Source organism: Melanaphis sacchari, unplaced genomic scaffold, assembly GCF_002803265.2.
Source record: "Melanaphis sacchari strain LSU unplaced genomic scaffold, SCAv2.0 Contig7_pilon_pilon, whole genome shotgun sequence".
Lineage (NCBI taxonomy): Eukaryota > Metazoa > Arthropoda > Insecta > Hemiptera > Aphididae > Melanaphis > Melanaphis sacchari.
The window spans coordinates 7195175-7220818 of record NW_020271560.1 but is presented as its reverse complement, the minus strand read 5'-3'; the positions used below and the strand labels follow the sequence as shown (position 1 = coordinate 7220818).

At 33.5% G+C, this 25644-nt stretch overlaps 1 protein-coding gene across 2 annotated transcripts; it reads right to left on the bottom strand.

The window, feature by feature from the left end:
• Window positions 1-1026: 1026 nt before the first annotated feature.
• LOC112601805 (homeobox protein vnd-like) lies at window positions 1027-25410 on the bottom strand. Of its 2 annotated transcripts, none has more exons than XM_025349588.1 (5): window positions 24808-25410; window positions 10012-10148; window positions 9747-9851; window positions 3488-3960; window positions 1027-1871 (listed from the first exon to the last, which is right to left on the bottom strand). In XM_025349588.1, exons 1-5 carry the CDS (start codon window positions 25227-25229, stop codon window positions 1614-1616), a joined length of 1395 nt encoding a protein of 464 aa, XP_025205373.1. In that variant the 5' UTR covers window positions 25230-25410; the 3' UTR covers window positions 1027-1613. The 2 variants fall into 2 exon arrangements, with proteins under 2 accessions (XP_025205373.1, XP_025205374.1); XM_025349589.1 differs by lacking the exon at window positions 24808-25410 and adding an exon at window positions 14814-15512.
• Between the last annotated feature and the right edge of the window lie 234 nt (window positions 25411-25644).

Genomic DNA, 25644 nt, shown 5'->3' with positions numbered 1-25644 from the left:
TGTTATAGTACAGCGCTGCGGATGGAGACACTGCACAGTACTGTGGCGTCTGATCGTCGACGTTTAATAGATAAAATACGAGTGTATGATTATTTTGCACCTCAGATGTGATTTCTATGCATCTATTTACGTTTTGGACGACACTCGACTCGGTTAGGGTTTCCCGCGGGCGCTAGGTCCGCATAACCGTTACGAGCGATCCAATTTTTTTTTCCGAGAGCTCAACCCCTGCTCACTAGATTCACACATTCAGATTTACGAGTGGACGACATACTGACCGTAGAATCGAATATTTCTGAACAAAAACTATAACGCAGTGATTGGTGATTAGTCGAAATAAATAACTACATATCATATCATATATATATATATCGTAACAATTATTTATTTATCTATATAATGATCAAGTAAATTTGTCATACATATTTTTTCGTATTTCGAATAACATTATTCAACAAACATAATTTGTTTGTCGATTTTACTTATATACAACTTACAAATTACAAAAATTACAATATGCAACCCGTCGGTGCGTATATATAACGTTCTAACAATAAAAATATATAAACAAATAAAATACACGTAATGACTAGTCTTTTGTTTCTTTAAAACTCTTATTTAAGTATTATAATAATAATAATAATAAACAAATAAATAAATAATAATATTTAATAATAATAAAATTAGCCTAATTCTTTTTTAAATCTTTTTTACAAATGGACACTTTATAAATGTATCAGTTACTTCCGAATAATATTATTAATATACATGCGTACGCTATACTCTACTGTATTTCCGATCGATAAAATATCGTTTATAATAATATAATATAATTACTAATAAATACATAATTATTTTATCAAAATGAGGGAGGGGGACACAGTCGTAGCGCGTGATCGCTTATTTTCGAATGAAACCACGCTGATGAAAGACCGAAAAAATCTATTTAAACACATTAATGCCACATATTATTACAACCATTATTATTATCATTATTATCATTATTATTAAAGTTGAGGTAAATAATATGTACATAATATAATATGTCGTATATATTATATAAGACGATTTATCGAGTAAATCACAATTTTTTGTTGTATTCTCATTCGATATCGCGAAATCCTATGATTTTCCTAATTAAACGCCCAGCATATTTATATAATATTTCTAAACAAATCGAAAATTCACCTCTATTAAGGTGCACCACTTGTATAATAGTAAATTTTTATGTTTTCGTGAAATCGATTTCGACTACGTATAATAACAACGTGAACGGCAATAATACCATGTATTATAGACATAGAACACCTTATCGACGTTAGGTATCATCGTCGATAACACCCGTCACTCGGCCAACCTCGAATTCACGTAACCGAACGTTTTACATACAATAATATTAAAATATGATATATTAACGGTCGGAAGGTATTAAACATTTTTAAAATTTTTTTTTTTTGACAAGTAGCCGGCAAGTTTATATATATCGCGCGCCGTACACATGATTATACTCGTATATTTATACGTTACATATTATTATTATTACATAGGAAGACAATACTGGCCGTCGCGATGACCATACACTATAATATTATACCGCGGTTGTGGTTGTATAACTACCACCACGTTCTGGGCGTTTGGCCGTGCATCAGCGGATGCGAGTACGACGGTAGCACCATCTGTTCGGCCTTGCCGCCGGCACCGGGCTGCTGGTTGGTGCACGGCTTGCCGTCTCGGACCAGCACGGGCACGGCGACCCGCCTCGGCGAAGACAGAGCGTTGGCCGCGGCCGCCGCGTGATGGTCCACGTGCATGCCCTTCTCCTGTTGCGCCCGTTTCGTCTTGTACCTGTGGTTCTGGAACCAGATTTTCACCTGAAACAATACAAAAAATATGGAAACGTCAGTCCGGTTGTTATATTATATGTGACGAGCACAGAAGACGATCACTAATAAATTATTATTGATTATTGCGTATAGCGCGAGGTGAATTGGAAACATTTTGAGGGGTAGACGTCATACCTAGTAAAGTGACTATAAAATTTGTGGACAAACTCTGCGGCGACTCGATTCTATACAAGAGTTGCGTGTTCAGGGACAAATCATAGACCTATAGTGTATAGGTACAGGGCCTAAAGCGGTATAAACTTAGAGGTGTTTAGTTTTGGCTTGAAAATTTACCAAGATATCAAAAGCAATACTCGCATTTTTATACGTGGTAAAAATATGTTATGTACTTATGTGTAAGTTTGATGAAGAATAAGGTGAAAAAGATGACAAACTGGACCTGTAGGTAAAGAATTTTATTACGTCACTGATTATATCGATTTTGAGTAAACGGCCGAATTGCGCGATTTTTGGCGATGACGTAGGTAAATTATTTTTTTTCTTTTGGCGTATTATAAAAAAAAATATCAGAACATGAAATTTATAGACGTTACTGTTGGACAGAGTTATCGAACATTGAATATGAATACAAAAATTTTAAAGCGATAAGTGTATCGTGTGTGCCCGCTTATGTACCAGTTTGATACTACTCTTTTGACTTTTGCCGTCTGACACCTGAAACCGTAACGAAGTCTGAAAATTATAAAATATGCTACTTGTGATTTATGCGACTAGTTTATGATATTTTATAATATTTTGATTAGAAAATAAAACTATATATATTACATATAATACTAGGACATCTAAACGATTTTGTCAATCATTCATTTTTAAACTATAAGGGCACCAAGTGCTTATCCCTCTTACCAAATTCATATAATTATTATGCTTTTGTGAGTTAAGATCGCACACCTATAAACATTTACACTAATCTCGGATGGCTTAAAAAACCACCATTGTCCATACTAACTCTAAGAGTGAATTACTATAACAAAGCAAGGACTTTAATGCACTAATATTAACACCCGCAGGGTTACAGGCTGTATAGCAGTTTAACAACAATTTTATTACTCAATATTTTTATGATAAAAGATATAAAACAATAAATTAAATACATACGATTTTAATTTATATACAGAATGACAATTAAAGTCAAAATCAATAAGTCTATTACATGACTTAGGCAAGTGGCAAATATTGGACTATTATAATTACTATTTCTAGTATGATCGTCGTACCGAGGAACATATAAAGACTTAATATATTTCTAGAATTAAATATGTGGTCTGTTAAATGGGAATAAATTCATGACAAAAACGGGTTACTTATACTAATTTTTTAAATTTATCAATCACTTTATTGTGGTTGACGGTGTCAAATGCTTTTTTTAAGTCTATATACACTGCATCAACTTGTTTACCATATAACACTACTTGAACTAAGAATGAATAATATTCTAATAGTTTGATATTAATTGATTTTTCGACTCGAAATCTATATCACTCGTTCATTAATATACTATTGGAGAAATAGTATAGTAACCCTTTCCGTACACTGTGTACGTGTATGATACATTTAATAAGGAAAATGAAAAGCAAACTGACCTGCGTAGGAGTTAGCCGGATGATTGAGGCCAAGTGTTCGCGTTCGGGTGCCGACAAGTACCGCTGTTGCCGGAACCTGCGCTCTAGCTCGTACGTTTGGGCCTTGCTGAACAGGACGCGACGTTTGCGCTTTTTGTGTACCGCCCCGGTCCCACCACCACTGCCGCCGCTAACGTCGGATGGGTGACCGCCGGCGCCGGATGAACCGGACCGGTCCTGTTCGCCGCCCGCGGTGCCCGACTCATCGTCGAACTCGTCATCCATTTCATCGCCATCCGCCTCGGACGGTTCGTCTTTGGCGCCGGCGCCGGTCACAGAACCGGGCCCACCACCAGCGCTGATGTTCGCGTTCGCGTTCGAAGTGTCGGCTGCCAGTCCGCTGGGCGTGCTCGATGTGTCCGTCAAGTCTGTTACCCCCGGAGACGTGCTGTCTGGGCTGGCTTGCTGGGCTCCGTGATGGTTCATCCCGAACCCTGAAACACAACCAGAGCGATCCTTATCGTTAATATCAGCTGTGCATACGTTGAAGTAAACCCAAATATACGATTTATTTAAATCATAATTATTTTTTATTTATTTTTTACGGGCGAGGGAGCGGAATCAGAGTATAAAAATAGTCTACAGAAAAATATTCAATTTCTCAGAAGAGCATAGTATTTAAGGATTGTTCACAGTTTTTTTTTTTTTAATACACAGTAAAAACCACAGAATACTGTAGTTTAGTGTAAAAACTTTCTATAGAAATTAACAGTTATTTTACCAGGTTATATGTGGGTATTTTTATAATATAAGTAGATAGAACCTTTTTACTCCTTAACTTTTTACGTTTTTGATCAGTCAGAAAAATAATATAATAGAAAATATATTTATTATTAATGCCACTCATTAATTACAATGCAACAACGGAGAAATGTTTAAATATTCAAATTAGTAAAATAAAAATGTTTTATTGTAAAAATAAAAAGTGATGAAAGAATAAATAATGTTGCATTTTTATATATTTTATTAAAAATAAAAACCATAATAACATAGCTTGCACGTATTTGATAAGATATTATCTATATAGTATTCGAAAAAAATTAATTCGAAAACGCAAATACGCAATGAATAATTAATTCTTCAGAAAACCGGGATTCCGTTTTTCAAAATATACATTAAGGGTTCCCGTTTTTTTTCGATTTTGTTTCGGAAAAACTTTGATTAGTATAATATTATATAATAATACGAATCTATTAAAAATTAAAATTGTAACTGTTAAGAGATCCTTAATATTTTAAATTTGTTTTTCACTTAACTGTTTATTATACTATTCTGTAGTGTGTAGGGCTTTTGCACATGAAAAAAAAAAAAATGTTGTTATACGTTATTTACAATTAAAACGTCATACAAATGTTGATATTATCGTTATTCAGAAATAAAACGTTATTCAACTTTTGTGTTTATCGTTATTCAGAATTAAAATCTTTAATACATTTTAGAAATTATAATTATTAAATAACTATATATAACGTTTTGTTTGATCATTTATTTTGTTTTGCGTTGTTTAATTATTTATGTTTATCGTTTTCCGTTTTATTTACGTTTACAAATTTTAATCGTTTTTTGTCAAATATAACGTTATTATAACGTTTGCAAGCCTTGGAGTGTGTATAGGTACCTACTAGTTTAAGACAATTCAAAGTGTTTCTTCTATTAGAATTCGAGTTAAATTTTTTTGATAATTTTTGTATAACTAATTCGGTGGATTCTACGTTTAGTATATAATCGACGTGCTTATATATTATTATTAGTACGATTTCGATTGTAAATTATTAAGTTTATTCATCGGTTTAACACCGTTAATGAGTATATAATATATAAGACTATGTAAATGTATGGTAACGAGAACCACACAATATGCATATACATAATGTATATGCAGAAGACACTGCATCAGATTACGGTCATCGGTTTTCACTTAACCACGGTATCGGTTACGCGCTGAATCCCCTTTGGAGCCACCCCTGCAACAACGTGTGCCCTGTCATTCGTACAACAAAAAAGTCGTTAAACACTAATCGTTTACACGCCAATCGTATTGTCACCGTGATTCCTGTCGCAGCGCATCTGCCTCGCACGACCGACCGGTCTCTATATCACTCCGATAGCACAGAGGTACACGCGTATTATTTTATTATTATTATACGATTCCGTGTCGATCGTTTTTCTTAAGTTCCTCATCATCTCTTTCTCTGTATATTATTATATTGTAATATTATATCTCATGTTATACAGACGGCGTACGTGTGGTAGGGCGAAACAATTAATGTTCCAGTATTATATAATAATATATTATATGACGTGACGCGGTATGCACCTACCTATAATAGTATATGAATAGCAGACGGGCCGCTAGCAACCATTTTGTCCGCTCTTTTGTTGTACAATGTATGTACATATTATATAGGTACATACACGAGACCGTCGTTAGATTATCCGTGTACCTATTGATGTTGTTTAGTTAAAAAAAAAAACCCCAAATCGTCCCCCATATTATAAAAACGCGTATTGCGTGTACTTCCCTACGCGGATATTTTATATACATCATATTATAACACATATATATTTTTTCTTTTTGTGCGTCTAAGCCCCCGTGTAATTCGCACAATGGTCACCTTTGAACGGCCGTCGTGTCACGCCCTTTTGTCGCCAAACTCCACCCAGTTTGTACACACCGCATCACGTATAATATACGAGCCGATCGTCTTCCTTTCTCCCTCTGCCTCATCCTCGCCTTCTCTCACAAACTCTCTCACTCTCTTTCTCGCGCGCACGCGTGTAAAATATATTGTACATATTATTATAATATTATACACACCTATCCCACACCGATACGCGCATTGTAATAGCATAATGTTAGGTATGATGTATGATATTGTGTCGCAGATGTTCGACACGAGTTTTTAAAACGTCATACGAAACGTATTTCGGCGTGGTGGGCGCGCGCTCGAGCTCGCGACAGACTCACGGGCTGCCGGACAATCCTTATACAGATCGCTACAACGTATAATATAATGTACATAATTATACGGCTGCGAGTTAACCGCATTGTGCTTGGCGTAATATAATAATATATTGTACATTAACAACAACAACAATAATAATAATATATGTTATTTGTCAAACACGCACAAAAGCCAACCACCACATTATAGTTTTCTTCAAATTGTAGCTTGTCTGGGACGTTCGATGTATCTGCCACCTATAGATATCTACTGCAGCGTACAATATCCGTTCTGACGTTTTATTACTATAATGGAATGTCACGCCGTACGTGCATAGGTATTATATTTTTGGCACATCTCACCGGAGACGCAACGCCGACGATTATCATCATAATGTTATTATGTATTATTATTATTAATACTATATTATCGTGCGCTGTGAAACGCCCGTTTGTTAGAAGACACCGCGCGCGCCACAGCATTGGAATATATTCGGCCGATTCGCGATGATACCGCGATATCACCGAAGCAGCTGTTAGGAGACCCCCATTTTGGACAGCAACAACAAATATTGGAGTATCCAAAAAAAGGCAAAGGTTCTCGAAATATCCGAATCGGTGCTACCGTTCCGTTTTTATACAAACACCTCGGCGGGTATACACGGCATGACGGTTCCAACCAATGGCGTAATCTGCGCAAAAAAGCGAGGGGGAAGTTTCCCCCTGAAATTTTATGAGAGAAAAATACATTGTTTGGGCCTCCCTTCGTTTTAAGCTCTAATTCATAATATTTTAATGTTACGACATATTTATATATTTCAAACATAACTACGCTTGAGCTTAGTATTATTTTTCTACGCGCGTTTTATGTAATCACCAAGAGTTGTCATTAAAATTTATGTACCTATATCATAAAAGGTACACTTAAAGTTTTGGTGATTATAATGTAAATAGTACCTACTAACTTTATAATATATTATCGCTATTTACAATTAAAAAAAAAATTAAAGACTGCTGTATATATAGTTTACGTTTTGTATAGATTTTTATTGGAAAACTATTTAAGAAATATAAGGGAGTTACTTCTTCCTCTACTATAGTTTTCGACACAATATTTATTTACTATATTTTCCCCTTCTCCAAAAGAAATTAAACAAAAATACTCCATTTGTTCTAGCCGTTAAAATATCGTCGGTAACTATTGCCTTTTTACGTTATACTTAATACGAGTATATCAAAAACAGTGCTCACAACTTTAAAGTATAAATACTTGTATACTCATATGAAAACGTGTTCAAAACTTTTTATAAATAAAAAACTATAAGTAGAGATTCTAGTGGTTTTTTTGTGAATTATTATTTATTAATTTTTGATATATATATATATATATGTATTTATAAATATGTATGTTGTATATATGCATATTTTTAATAAACATTCATAATATAACTAGAAAGTGGAAACGCTAAGCAATTAAATAAGTTTATAATAACTACAACAGTAATTGTATTATTGAAAATGACATATCAACATTCTCACTGTAGACGCGTTAAATTTTAATAATATTTTATTCACGTGAAAATCAGTATGGCTGATCGACGTTTGACATTAATCCGGGAATTGATTCGCAAAACATAAAACATTACAAAACGAGACGATTTATCGACACTTGAATGTGCAGGTCATTTTGTTTTATATTAGAACCGATCTGCGTGTTAATAATTGCATGAAAATCGTGTAATACGTCACTCGTGATTGCTTTTTCTGGACGCTTTATAGTTTATAACGCATACTACTGGTGTGCGTGATATTTTATTCTATTTAAATTCTTAGGGGAAAGGAGAAGGAATTTCATCATAATAACGGCAGCCTTTTAGAGTTTTGCCACGTAAAGAGCGAGCGAGTCGCGCTCGATAATAACGGTCGAAAACTAAAGAGCACTACAACCCACATGTATACAAAACTTTCTATATACATATAAATAGATATAATATATATGTGTGTGTACTTCTATATACACACTCACACACATGCGCGTGTATATAAATACACACACATACACAGGTGTATACGTATATAATATACTTGGGTTTTTAATAAAAACCATTGTCGACTGCGGCGCGCTAAATGGCAGAGAAAATCCGCTGTAAATCTGTTGCTCGCACCGGGAGGGAGCGTGTTTTAATCCACTTAGAGGCGAACAGGAGCTTTGGGTTCACGAGTCTCGCGTATATTATATATATATTATAAACATGTATATTGTATACGTCCGGGGTGAGTACGATATACGACAACGACGGGGGAGCCTTATGCATTTAATTTGTATACACCTCCCCGCGTGCCACACTCTGTCACCGACAAAGCCGCTGCCGCCCTATTCGCGAGCTCTCATCGGGGCCCTGAGTTGGTATAACGGGTTTAAATTTTAACGTCCGTCCGACCGCCATTATTAGAACGCGACGTCATAACTACGTATATGATACCTCTACAGCACTCGGCCGGCGTATATCATTTAATAATAATAATAATAATAATTGTATGTAGACTGTAGACACATAATATATTATTATATATGTGTATGTTGACGACTGTCGAGTGTTCTGTCGTCGGCACTCATCAGTTTCTACTGAGGTTAGCGGAGTATGTGATAATTGATATACCTATATATACGAGTATATCATAGAAAATGGCGTCAATATAAAAATTCAGCACTGGAGTAAAAATCCAAAAATACTTATTTTTTACAAAAAATAATAAATAAATTAGTATTCTGGAAGGGCCTGATTTATTTTATATTCAACTGACCCCTAACCCAAAAAAAAAATTTCTTACGCATTGCCCAAGTATTCCCCTTTTTACGCCACTGCAAATCATGTAAATATAAATGTACATATTAAATATTTTATATGGTATATATCGTGATGATATAGCTAGCTATAATAAATTACACTCCCCCCCATCCATTGGGTATACATAAAATATATTGCGTGCGTAGCAAACACGAAGAAAAAAAATTAAAATCAATTCTAATCCTACTTGACTGTAGCGTCAAACCATTACGTCACGGATGCGCACTATAGAAACGCATCGTATCGTTGTGTATAAATCGCTCGAAATCCATAAATCGTAAAAAAATAATACAATCAGCATTCAGAATTCTGGTCGTTGTACTTTATTAAGTATTAATTAAGTATTAAACCTAATCCACAATTTCATAAATAATTTATGAATACTAAATTATTACGGTCATGTGTGAAAATTTAATGTCGTTCTTACCTCGGAGTTCGGTGAGCGACGTAGGCCAGTGGTGTAATAGCTCGGTGGATGATTGCAAAACGCTAGGGAACTGGAAGCCCGTGCTTACGTTGTGCACGTCGGGAGCTGTTGGAAAAAAAAACAACGATAAAACAAATTTCTTTAGTCGTGAATCTGCACAAAACACGTTTAATTCGAGATATTATATTAACCGATGTACGATCGATGATAATAATATTATATATATTAAATACTATATCGTATTTATCGTGTTTTAAATAATTACCGTTAATATGGGAACTCAGTGTAGTGTTCGTGTTATCGGTGGAGTTGACTTTTCCGTCATTCAAGTCCAATATGTCACATATATGGAAACCGGATGGTCGCGTTTGACTGCTCGGCATTTTTATACTGTCCAAAAGTCTGTAACACATAGAAAATAAAAATAAAAATCCGTTAAATAAACTTCGTCATGGCAGTAATTTATCATAGTTATAATAAAATATCACTATTCCTCAGATGATGGCTTTATTATAGCTTCTGTATGTATTCTTTTCAGGTGTGTGCCTATTAGAGTTGGTGGATTTTCATCCGCAAAAAATTTTACTTGATTCGGTTTTGCCATTCGATTGATTTTATTTCATTTAATTTTTACCCCTACAGTTGGTAAACACCAAGCGGCCAAAGAGGCGTATGTCGTTTTCCCGAGATAGCTAAGTAATTCTAAAAAACATAGGGTACCTAAATGTTCACTAAAAATTTCCCGCTTATACATAGTGTACCTGAACTTTTACGTTTTTCTTCTGTAAAGAATCCCGGCCTAAAACTCGTATTGCACATCTGGTCCGAGAAATCGCGATGAGGCGCGCAGTAATAGCGATATAGCATACATGGTAATATTTTCGCATAACGTGTAACGTGTGGTATACCATACGCATCGAATTTAACGCCGTTTGTTCGTCCGATACGAAAGCTGCAATATATTCACTATAAATACGACATGAGCACCGCACGTTTCACTCAACATATAGGTTATGCTCGTAGATATTGCCTTTAGGTATATAAGTGGTGCCTACGTATACTCCTCACACTCTCCTTCGGCCCACGCGATGCTCAAAAACAATATAATATTAATCACGGTGGTGGTGAGTTTCATACAATCGAACCGCAAGTGATACATCAAAGAGCATATTATAATAAATATACGTGTTTGGGCGTACGTGCGTGCGTAAGTACCCTTCTGTTCCGATGACACCGGGTAATTTCGGTCGCCGTCAAATCCTCGGGAATTCCAATCGAGCACGTTCTTCCTGTGCCCCCTACCCTACCTCCTGTCAACGGTGAAGTGGAAGCGACACCTGTTGTGATTATATTATTATAATATTATTTTACGCCGCCCTATACACCCACACACTCGAAACAGCATGTACCTACCAAGTGTTATAATATTATTATGTATATCTGTGCGACGCCGCGAGACAGTGTATGACGCGTATAATATACGGTATCCGTAGCTCTCGCCAAAAGCGTCTCCGAAATATCGTAAAAATAACATGCGAACATTTTCTAAAAAAATTCATCGTCAATGTCGATCGACGGTTTTCCGAACTATTAACCGTAGACAGAGCTTTCACGAGTAGGTTCAACGATGAAATCAATTTTTTCGTTAGAGAATACATAATATTAAATTCTATAACGATGTTGATTATCGTGTTCTCAAGCACGAATATTTTATGTAAAATTAGCAACTGTACACCATGTACACCATTTTGTCTCACTTTTGAGAAGATAATTTATATGTAGGTAGGTATACGTATTATTTGTTCCAAAGCGTAAAATCCACTAAAGAAAGTACCTACCTAATGTAAAATATTTCTCCTACAAGTGATAGTTTGTCAATTGTCAAATTTAAGAAACGATAAATACATATTGGTATTGTATTATAATATAACGACGCGCCGAAATCGGATTTTGCTGCAAAATATAATGCAGGATCGAATAAGGGCTTGATCCTTATTGGTACTTGGCTTCCGTTTAAATAACAGACACGACATGGTCGGAGACGCTAAAGACATCATCCACTCTGAGTGCGTAAAACCGGGCTGCACTAAAATTAACATACACCGCTACGGCGGCGTCGTATTTACGACCGTACCTATAATATAATACCTGGAGAGCGGCGATAATGTTGCCGAAATTTATTCAAAGTCACGTACCGGACCCGTTCGCGCGCGCGTTTGCCCCACGAATGTAATAATAATATAATATGTATAATATCGCCTTAGCGCGCGGATCGACGGCACCAATAAAACGGTATAACATAAGTATAGCCGGCATATATTATTATTATTATTTTACAAACGGACCGCCGCATTGCCGTCGACACGTCGTCATATAACGACTATATACATATATATATATGTATTATTATTACTAAACCGACTGCAACTACCGATCGAGTCCGACCAATATATATAATGTACATAATGTTATATATTATATTATTATAATAAATGTATCACATATATTACTATTATGTTCGTATGCTCGAGTGTGAGACGCACTAAAAGCTATTATACCTTACGAGACTGCAGCCGTGCCCCGATCCTCCTGTTTCGTCAATTTGAATTACTGAGCCATTGCTTACTATAAGTACGCGAGCACATTATAGTAACGAATGTGAAATCCTCGCGCCGTTACCGGTTTTTTTTTTTTTTTTTATTTAGTTTTTTGGATCCAAGTTTGTTTTTAATACGAACGGATTTTTAACATTTTTCCTTTTCTAGCTATAAATTTTAAGTCGACAAAAATTGTGCGTAATATTATATTTTTTATTAGGTACCCATTATATTTCGTTATTTCATGTATCTATAAATTATGTACTTGATACGCAAGTCGTCACTCGCTGTTTTAAACATGCTTTTCTTTGCCAATAATCCACGACAGATGACATTATAATACGCATTATATCTGATCGATGGGCGGTACGGCATTTATATTACTGCCTATACTCGTACGATGGAGGTACTTACCATGCATTGATTTAGTAGTACTAATTCCACCGAAATATTTGTACTTAATTATGAACTGTTATAATGACTAAAATTATTCTACCTAATAAAATATTTTATTAACGATAAGTTGTACTCCAAAATCATGCCATATACATCTTATACCAGTGTACTTAACTTAACCCTAAGGTCCTCTGTTAATAATATTCGTCGTCGAATACATCTAATTGATTCATCGACAAAATAAATTTCACATAATTCCTATAAAACATGGATAGGTTTGGATATGGTTTAAAAATAATAGGTACAGTGACATGTGTTTTGATTTTTGGTTAAGATTGCGGATACAACGCACTAGTATACATGTATAAAAATGAAATAATGATTTGAGTTAACGAAAGATACTAGTATATACTCGTATATTAGACTAGTTTAATGATTGAAATGTGCAAACATTAATTTATTGTTAATCTCTTAGTTATATTCATACCTATTTTTTATTTTGGATAAATTAATAATTTATTATTACATATAAGTATTTATTTTTATATTATATTTTTTATTTTATAAGAAATGATTAAAACTAAATTGATATTTATCACAAAAAGAAAAAAATAAAAGCCGTGTATAATAATATTTTTATAATGTATTTGATAATAATTTTCTTTCGTATTGTGTAGTCAAATTGTTAAAAATTAATTTTAAATCAAGTTTGTCACCTGTTTCATTCTTTATTTATAATATTAGGCTATAATTTCAATAATTTGTAGGAACCTTTTTTTAAGTTCTGTAAAGTGTACTTATTATTAATTACAATAATACAATCAATGACAGACCAAATGTAAATTAAATATTTTAGGGAGTGTGAGCCATAGAATGAACTTTTCCAAGTATAGATTTTTGGTATTTTAAGTGGTGGTATTAATAGGCATTAACCTGTACAAAACTACTATGCTTCTATACGATCTAAATTGTTAATACTACAGAAAAATTACATGATATCTACATACTCAAATTATAATTGAATTATCAGTATGAGACTGCAGTAATATATCTAACCGCATCAATACAATTTTATAATCATAGAATGTACAAGTTTAAACTTGACTAAATACCTACTTTATAGCACACTAATACAATATATATATTATATATTGCGTAATTGTTTATCGTTTTAGCTGTAATTTATAGATATTTAATCAACGCGGCTTGTGTTTAGGGAGAGGAAAACAATTTATTTCGAAATCATTTAGCCCACCCTCTTATAAACAAATTAAAAGCAAATAAACAGTAGTTATAAACTTTAATTGAATAATATAAAACTGGTTAATATCAGTTTCTCGTAAAATTCCCTGCTCTTCACATTTAATTGATTTGACTTTGTATTGTAATAATATATAAATAATTATTTTCCATAAATAGCGTAAGATTAATAGTCAATCAATATCAATATTTTGATTTTTGAAAGAATTTGAGACAGATTTTTTGTTAATACACAATTATAAAACAAATTGGAATTTTCAATTACTAAATTATTTTTTTTTTTATATATATACTTATAATATCTTACCTATGTTAACTATTTTATACATTCTCGTAATAAGTTCTATGCACCTATAATCTAATAATAATTATTTATAATTTTCAGTACTATAAATTTAATATTATTGATATGATATTAATTACGATAGATAATATTATAAAATCTCATATTTAATGCCAAAAAATTATGCTAATATATTTATCAAAATAAATATGAGTTGAAATAAGTGGATAAGTACCTACACGAAATGCGAAATCATCACTGGAGCCAAAATCTAGCATATGTTTATAATTTACACGCACTAGCGTGTTATAACTGCGGAGTGTATTTTATAGAATTTTAGGTAATTATATTCATTGAATAAAAGCGACCTGAGTATGAACATTGAACACCGGTATGCGTTTGTGGTATATGATTATTGCGCAATATCGAATATTAAAATAATGTCGCGGTACCTGCAGTAGGTATACCGTCTGGACGTTTGTGGGCACACACGTCTTTTACGACTAAAATGTATAATATTATCATACTGACCCCGGGAAAGCGGACCTGAGGGCTGCCGGATTGCACCAGGCGGCCGGGAGCAGCGAGCACCAGGGAGGCATGATGGCCGGGCACCACGCGAGCAGCGACGGCGGTATCCTCGGGTGGTGATGATGGTGATGGTGCATGAGCACTTCTTCCGCGGGTTTCGGACTTTCGCTGTCGGACATGGCGATCGCCGTTGCGTACAGACGTTATGCGCGAGTCGCACTTGCGATTTACGAAAAATATTATAATACCGCGTTTGTCGTCGTTGATCGGGAGACACCGGGGCAAAGTCGGCACGTGCCCGGCAGTCGGTCGACGGTAGACGATTTCGCAAATTATACTACCGTTTTTAATAATTATTATATTATCAAAAAAATAATAATAATAATAAATCTCGGCACCGCGGGTGATTTTTATCACGTACACGAAATCGTTTTTAAGACAATATTGTGATACACACTGCACACACACACACACACTCGCGTAAATCTATCGAGTTTGCGGTTTTTGTACTACACAGTATAGTAACAACTAGCAATAATAATAATAATAATAGCTAGTTATAACGAACGTTTTCACTACGGTCGCGGACGAGAGCTGTCGAGAATCGGAGAGAAATGCGGTCTTCGGATCGGACACTCGAGACGCGATGAGGGTCGTCGGTGCAGTGGTCGTCGTCGACGAGCAACCCACTTGAAAGGAGAGTCGACTGGCGGCTGTTTCTGGTGCTGCCGTTGCCACAGCCGCGACCCCGTCGGCGGAGCGGTGTTGGCCGGGAGGGCGCGAAAAACTCGGCGAATGGGGAGTGGCCCAGGGCGGCGATTGGACGGCAGGCGTGGTCGCGGTGGAAGGGGGTAGAATGCGACGGCGGCGGCGGCGGCGCGCGCCCCTAAAAACCGTTGTCCGTCGACGGCGGCCGGCCGCGTCGGATACATCATCGCATTATTATTATTATTATTATTGTTATTATTATTATTATTATTATCGTCGTCATCTGTTTGCGAGTGTGTGTGAGTGGAGATCGATTCCAGCGGCGGCTCGCTGCAGTGTTGTAGATTGTATAGTGTCGGGTAGGTAATTATCATGATAATATGTACCTAATATTAAAATATCTGTATTATGAAAAATAACACTGCAGCCGATGTAACATTATTGTGTATGTTATAATATAATATTTTCGGATATCCAATCGGTCTAATGATGATCCGTGAATATTTTTTATTTTAACACTTAATCATTTTTTACACAATCTGTATTAAGTTTAATTTAGCGATTGTTAACGAAAAGATTCATTCATTATTAATCGGGTTTTATTTCTATATAATTTTATTCTTTTTAACGATACGTGTAGGTACAGGTACGCGCGAGTACAGTAAATAATTACGCGACTCACTAATGACAATATTTGTTGTTTGTTTCTAGTTTACAGATTTATTAAATTTACGTATTGACAAATTATATTATATTCGTATGTTTTTATAAGTAGCTGGTTTACTGTTAATAGGTTTTCAATGATTAGGTACCTTCCGTTTTAACTCAACAATAGGATTTAGTTTAATAATATGCTGTAGTTTAATAGAAAATAATTTTCATAGATAAAAAAATAACAATGCAACTTGCATACATTAGATAATTTGACAATATTGATTTATCACTTGATATTTTGTTTTAAAAACTCGTTTAACTGGCGGGCGTAGTTACTAGGTTTCAACTTAGTTATTCAAAAGCTATGTGTTATGACTTTAGTGTATTAGCATTATAAAAAAATATCAATATTGCATGATCGTCAAAGATCTTCTATTTTTATAGTAAAAATCTACTTTTTCGAAGACCAAAAACCGATGTGATTTTATCATGCGTGAAATGGTTTTTAATAATTAATTTATAAACGTGCGGAATCCTTTTAAAAAAAAGCCCTATACTTTAATGAAGTAAAATTTATTGTATTCTACCATTACACTTAATTTCTTACTAAGTCTTTAATATGTGGTTTAATCTATGCTTACTTAAAATATTATACCAGTTAAATCATGTATACAATAGATAATATCAATGTAATACTGTTTGTATACTGGATATAGATAATGTTTATTATGCTTTAAGCTCGTCAAAAATAATATATCGCAACGAATGTAAATAATATTGTTTAAAAACCTATTTAAAGACAAAGAATTATTATATACATTAATCGATTTTATATAGTGCATGATTAATGGATAATAATGCCTATGTACATTTCTTTAATGTCAAATAATATAGTATATTATTTTCTGTACTTTGTATACCATATAAGTTTAATGCGCATAGAAAACATTGTACCTATAATAAATATTAAGGTATTATCCGAAGACTATACGTACGTCAAAAGTTGCACTTAAAGTATTTCGTGGAACAACATTATTAAATTCTTAGATAATTTAGATCTTGTTAAGTAATTTTTATTTAAATATATGCAATCTATGCTAGAATTCCAATGTCCCGCAATAAGCAAATTTGATAAAATAATATACACAAAAACAAAAATATATAATAATAATAATAATAATACTGTTAAGGTTAATTTTTTAAGAGATCATAGCATCAAAATCTTCATTAACGTCAAATCATCTAGTAGTATTATTCGATCCAGAAATTTTAAATATTATATGTTTGTATGAAACTATAATCATTTATGGATATGTATATAAATTTGAATTTATAAAAGTATTTTGGTCTCTGCTGCATTTTATTCAAAATTTCGTCAGTCTACATTTATTAAGTATTTACAATACATTTATACCTATTATAAACAATACTCACAATTAATTATATTTATAATAGTTTATAAAATATTTATCTATTTTAAACTTTTAGAATTTTTATTAGGAAAATAATTAACTTTACGTGACTATCAAATTAAATTATTTATTATTTTTTTGTAACTGCAAATATTATATTATATTAGAACGACTTTTAACTTGTTAGTTGTTAAGTTAGAAAATACACGAAAAAAAATTAATTTAACTTTAACTTTTGACCTCATTAATATCTAGAATAATATGTTTATTATTATTGTAATATACAGTATATTGTATAATGTAGTTAGGCAGCGATATATGTGTGTGTTTTTACAAGTGGTCGTTTTACCACATACAATAGTAATATGAAGAGTAGCTATTAATATTATGTAAAAGAATTAAGAATAAGTATAACCAATAACCATTTCTCTAGAGTCTCTCCAAAATTAAATGGTAGCGACGAGTGTCTAACATTGATTTGTTCCGGTGAATTCCCAACACGATGGACGTCAACAGCCCCTCGAACTCGTTCGCATGTGCTCGCAGACAAGTAAATTGTAAAAAAAAATATGCATACTTATTACACTCATTGTATTGCGTGTGCGTGTCGTGTCGAGAGACCCATAAAAATATAATAATAATAGTAATACTACTAATAATAACAAAAATTTCGTTCGAGGACTTCACGACATCGCCAACAAGCCTTTATTTTTTGAAGTTCAATACATAAAATATAACATTATGATAAACTTGAACATGCTATTTTGTACAGTATAGTTTATTGTTATAATTTTCATCACAATAATTGAAAACGCATATATCGCACGTAATACAATCAAAATTCAACGTCAAATAGAATAATAAATCGAAAACAATCTAATGTAATGTACGATCATTTTTCTGTATAAACTTAGAATTATTTAACCACGTTTTAATTAACATTAGGTCTAAGTAAATACTTATATACATAATATAGTTCACTATTTTTTTTATTTTTTTTTTTTTTATCGTTATATGTTAATCTAGTTAAATAATAGTTCAACACTAAAACGATTTCCGTTACTATATCGAACACCAATAATATATATAATTATATAATATATTATATTATATTATAATAATATTATAATATTTATATAATATTATAATATTATTATATTATATTATATTATATTATATTATTATTATATAATTATAAAATTATATAATCAATCATATACCATGCAAAATAAATTCCAGGTATTTATTTTTATTTTTAATATCTTCAAATATTTAAATTAAAACCCGAGAATTATGAGGCACAATATTTTAATGTTATCTGGGAAATATGAAGTACTGCACTGTCAGCTACTATGAGCTATGGCAATGTATTAACAATGTATTAAAATAACTAAACTGATCACTGAAATTATTTGTCAATACAGCGCGTCTTTTTTTTCAGACAAATCTTCCTACCAAACTCAGTTCGGTGATCGAGATTTTTCTATAAGAAGTGAGGCTGCAGTCGTTAACCAAACAAAGCCTCTAATAATCTTCTCTATTTTCTGTTACTTCTTTGCAGCCGATATTTATTTGCTCCACTCCTGGAATATTTGAAAAATTCTTCTTAACGCAACCTTTGTAACGAAGTTTTAGCTTAGCGAGCGAATTTTGTATTTACCACGCGTAATCTACCCATTCTATAGATGTTCCTTTTTTATCTCGCTCGCAATATCTGGTCGTTTGAACAATAATTCGACAATAGCTCTCGGTTATGCCTTTTTTTTTTTATTCCTGTGTACACCGATCAAAGCATGAGCCATAATTTATATTTTGTCGTTATAGGTACATGACTCTCAAAGATTTTTTATCTTTCTTCTTTGGTTTTATCCGATGACAACAGTGTTGTGATCCATTCATCACTAAATTGGTCATAAAATATTGTCAAGTACAACTGTTTTTCAGCGTGTTCCTATATAGAGGACTCTGTCGAGGTCAATTTAGCTTACTCAATGCATAAAACACAATTTGTTCCCTATAAATATTCGACGTTGAATCTCTATACTATAGTAGTCAACCATATTTTATTTTTTGTCCACGTATACGGGATATGAAAAACTCGCGGTGATTAAATCTATTCAGGTAATACAATTATAGTACGAGCAATAACGATATTGCTATAGGTATAAAACGCTGCTAATACCACAATGTCAATATATAGGTATACCGCTGTATACTATAGGTAGGTATATTATGTATCAAACACATAATATTATAATCATACACAGTTTTACCATTCCGTATCTATTCTGTCGGTCAAATATCCATAAAGTTTATTACCCCACATTGTTATGCACGTGTCACGTTTGACTCTGTGTTGTTATCCGCCATCGACGTGAAATAATAACGGCGCGCGCAACCGTTATGCGTGTTTAGTTTTATTCCTATAATACTATATTATATTATTATTCATTATATTATTTATTTATTATTAATATTTTCATTTGCAGTCTGTGCAATACAATATACTTTAAAACTACACACACACGACATACATATTATTCACCCTGCCGAGAAATAGGTACAATTGTGTCGCGTGAGCGCGGGTGTTGTACAATATAACACTTAAATTGAGTGCGAATATAAAACTTTATGTGCTATGTATGTATATAAATATAGTATAATATGGACAAGAATTAATAACACTAAAAATTAACGCAGGAAACACAATAAAACAGAGCAAATACACACGACGCCGGGCGTCGTTGTTAAAATGTTATATTAAAACGGTATGGGTTCAATATAATACATCTATATATTATTGTACAAAGCCTCGATACAATGTAATGTATACATTACCACCGATCGAATATAATAGGGAGCGCTTATATATTATTTTTCTGCTACTGTTAGCAATATCGTGTGTACTGTTAACTGCACAACACACATCGTGTACATCCTTAAGCTATACATCCTTTGCACACAATAAATCTGGCGATCGGTAAATATTCAGTAATGTACTAGGTAATATATTATATAATGTACTGAATGATTCTTTTACCAATAAGCGCGTTCATTATTTCAAAAACTTTTGACTTTTCTTATTTTTCTTTATATATATTTAACTCGTTACAAAATTATATATTTGTTGTTATTGAATTTTTATATTTTTGTTTTTTGAATAGCGATAACCTACAGTTTTAATTTATTACTTATAAAACAGAATATATCTTGAAGTACTCTGATATATTATTGTATTAAAGAAATTTAATTTTAGGCGAATTGTTTATGTAATATAACTATTAACTATATAAGTATTTAAAGATAAAATGATCGGAAAGAAACGGAATAGGACTGGACCAAAAAATTTCGTAAACCTTATTTAAACTTTAAATTTTAAATACCAACTTATAAAAAGTTATTTCGTCCGAAATTTGATGTTATATACAACCTTATATGTATAAATAGAACGCGGATGTTTTGACTTTTACAAGCAGTGATTTTTGAAACATGTCTGCAGAGCTTCTCCAATAAAAGTTACTTATATAATAATAAATAAAATAAGCGACCACGATAATTTTGGATTTGAGGATATCGCCTTATCACAACTCTAGAACATAGTTTTACACTTTGATTTGATCGTTTTGAAAAACCATTAAAAAAAAAAAACCACCTAACTTTATTGATTTATAATATGCAATACAAAAGTACCTACAAATTTTAGTATACTCGCACGATTGTATAACTACATCACTGTTACATTATACCTCTCACTCGTGCAGTCGTGCGGCGGGCGACAAAAAGGCTTTTTAAACGCATCGCCTGTTCAATAGCAATATTGCACGTGTGGTGTGTGTGTGTGTGTGTGTGGTAGTAGAGCGCTAATGGACGAGCGATATGGTTTTTATTATATTATTATTTTTGTTTTAATACACCGACAAATTGCGTTCGTTCCGAGCAATTAGACTGCTCCCTTCGTGACCCGACTGAAGCTCATCTGCCCTTAATTACACAACACCCCCGCCACCTACTTTCGCATGCATGTATATACTTTATTACCTATACTTTGTACCCCGTCATTTTTTATTTTTTTATCGTAGTATATAGATACGACACTCTATACTACATATAGCTGATTCAGGTATACTGTTGTTGTTTTTGTTATTGTTGTTGTTATGTTTTTGTTAATATGATTGCTGGCCTAACCCTGTCCGGAGCAGGTGAAAACGAACCGATGTATATTTTTTCACTAATTTATTTAGAAGAGTGCACGTAAACGCAAAAAATAGAGTAATTGGTTATCATAAACGTATTCAGTATTGCAGTAAGTAGATACTTATATATTGTATGTAATATAATATATCATTTTTTTTTTTTTTTTTGTATAAAATAGAAAGTTGGTAAGAATACGTATATATTATGTGTAATAAATCGTTTTGGTTTTACTTGTATAGTTTATAATAATATAACAATAAATCGATGTATTTAAATTTTATTAATATAGTAAAATTAAATTATATTTTTCATTTAAATATGTAGGTAAAATAGAACGAATGATTGAAAAATCAAAATTTATTGTTCGGGTTTAAGTAAAAAAAAATAAAATACAGTACATAATGTATCAAAAAAAAAATAAATAAATAAATAAATAAATAAAAATGATGTGAAAAACAAATAAGTAAATAATTATAATTAGAAGTAATTTATAATTAATAAATTATTTATTAGGAATGTGGATTCATAAATTGGAAATAATATGATGACATTGTTTGATACTTAGCCGTAACGAATGGCTAAATAAAATAAAATAAATAGATGTAGATTATATTATAATAGGTACATAAATAAATACTTTTATAGAAATAACTTTTAATTACAATTATTTTAATAAATTAATTTTAAAATAAAGATTAAATTTAAAAATCATAAAAAAAAAATGTTAAAATAATAAAGTGGCTGAAAAGGTTAAAAATTATAGCGTGACCGCGGTTTTTAACTTTTTGTTGATAGTAAATATACTTTTTTAAATCCACTTAGTATTATACTTACTTTAATTGTAAGTTTATAAATAGTGCTGTGCTCATATGTACCTATATAATAAATGGGTCAATTGACTTTCGTATCGAGTTATTATAAGTACAATGATATGAGAAATACAGAGTTTCACAGGATATAATATTATTATACATTCTATGCAGTAGATATTTCTGTTTGTCGGTGTAAATATATTATTCAATAAAGACTTTTCACGATAAAATAAATAATAGCAACGAGTATATAATATTATGTTTATACGTAATGTAAAATAATACAATAAAAACAATTAATTAATCCAAAACAATATGAAATTGATTTTGTGAATTTTAGGGGTGCTAAGTAGGTAGGTATTCAAGACGAAAATTCAAAATAAATACTTTGGCAAATAAATGATAAAACATTACAATATTACTCATTTAGCTGTATTAAAACTGAAAGACGGATAGCAGCCCGTTCGAATTTGACATAAGTCAATTTAGAATCTATTTACTATATCCACGAAGCTACATAATAGCATATTACATCAAAGTAATATAACGGCACGTACTTGTATTTTTAATAGTTTAGGGACATTATGATTGGGTATTTGGCGCGTTAATCATGAAAATCTTCGCACGTTGCGGACGATCGGTTAAAAAAAGAAAAAGGGAAAGAAAACCAGCAGTGCCAGGCACGTGATTGTGCACGTCTAATCATCGGCTGCAGCTGACGGTTTTTCTCACGCCCTCCTTTGGCCTTTCCATTGGTAGGTACATTAACATTATATACGTACATAAAGACATGCGTGTATATAGTAATAATACATTTACGGAGCTCGAAGTATCTTATCATAAATATATATACAAAATATATAGCCATAATATTATCGTGTAATTTTTTTTCATTTTAGCTCGTTTCGTGTGCTTTCGGTACAAAATGTGTGCCCATGTTTAAGTATATATTGTACGATCGACGCGGTGAAGGGTATAACGAATAACAATAACAACAAACGCAAACTTCGAGGGGCCCAACCACTCAGCGCAATAAACATTATAACGAACGCGAGCTTCAGCTCTCCCTTTCTCTCTTTCTTTCTGTCTCTCTATATGGGCGACGTTTAACGACTTTAACAAGTTTTCGGTTTCCAGTGTCTCTCGTCATGATATTATCCAAAGTCCTCACCCCTTCTACATCCCTTACGACCCACTCGTTTCGGTATTGTGCAACCAGTATATTACGTATTATAAATACTGGCATGCGACAGGGTATGACGATATAATATTATTGTTGTGCACATATTTAGAAGATACCTATAAATATAATAGACTTTCGACTACCGAACACGATAGCATTTCGAACGACCAAAAATTCGTCAAGAGCTTTCCTTTTTCGTTTATATTAGAATATAATATGTTATGTCACATTAAATCATGCCCGAGAACGAGAAAAATCGTACAGCTCGTTCTTACAACTGTATATTGGTAAGGGGTAGGTACACTGCATGCGCCGATGTAATTTTGATTCACGCATAGCGTTACGAGTGCACTTTAGGTGAAGACGTGAATGAAACCGTTTGCTCAAAGAATAACTGCATCACGTCACGGTATAGATATACGTGGCAACGAATCGTTATTTTCAAGTTAGACGTTTGACGTGGGTGGAGGAGAACCACGTATCTCGAGTGGCCAAAGATGGTTTTAAATCTTTTTATAATTTTTAATAATAATAATATATTTAATTAAATAATTATTTTTTCACTTCGAAATTATGCGTTTTTTAGTCTAACAGCACAATATTTACCGACTAAACATGGATTGATGTTGACAATAACGTCGATATAACGAATATTATATTATGTAATATTATAGAGACGTCAAAATATATGCTATTTCCGTGAGGTCTGGCATCTGCACGGGGTGCGAGTTGCGAGGTGAGCATATCGCTAGAAAAAGTTGAACGATGAAGTGAGATTTATCAATACTAATCTGTGTTTACGCGTCGAAAAAGCCGTAAGCCCGCGATACAACCACACCAGGTCAACTGCACAAGACCGAGAAACGATGAATTATATTATTATCACGTGTACAGTTTTACACAAACCGCCTACTAAAAAAATCTACACGGTGACTGTTACCATTATACGACATACACACACACATATAACAAAAACTTCACGAGTTCGCGGTGCTCGACGGGGGAGGAGGGGAGAAGAACTAGTTGCTTACCTGTCGTATCTTAGGTCGTCGTCGTACGGATAATCCGGTGGAAGTATCTGCCAACAGCTGGTCTCGTAAGCTCCGACCGTTTGAGTTCCGCCACCGCCGGTGCCGCCTACAGATTCCTGCGGGCCGAAAGGAACTAGGGCGCTGCTGGAGTCGGTGGGTTCGATGTGGTGGTGATGTTGTAGTTGTTGTTGCTGTAGAATTATGTGATCTTCGTGATGCTGTTGGTCCTGCTGTTGCTGGTGCTGCAGGTGATGGTGATGGTGGTGTTGATGGCTGTGTTGCTGCTGCTGCTGCTGCTGATGATCATTCATGATCGGCATAAACGTGGTTCCGTGATGGTCCTGGTGGTGGTGGTGGTGCTGCTGTAAGACCATCGGGTCGGCTCCGGTCAGTACGTCGTGCTCGTGGTGCGCGTGGTACATTGTCGGCGCTTTGGGATTCGTGTGCGGCGATCGAACGGTTGTCGTGTTTGCGGGTTACCGGCCGATCGGTGATATTTGTTTCTGTTTTAGTGTTTTCCGATCTAATGAATCGATCGATTGCATTCGAACACACTGCGCGCGTTTGTCGCTGTGCGGCCGAACGACGCACTGAACGACCGATCCAAAACGCCACGCCGACGACGGGGCCGCGAAGGCGTCGTAGATAAGACGACCTCTTATCCACCGCACCGGATCCTTGTGGATATATATCTACGACTTGGACGTGTGTGTGTGTGTGTATGTGTGTGTGCGTGTGTGTGCGCGTGCGAGCGCGTGTGTGCACAGCGTGCGTATTTACACACACACACACACACACACACACACACACAAAAGCGTACACAAGCGTGTGTATGTA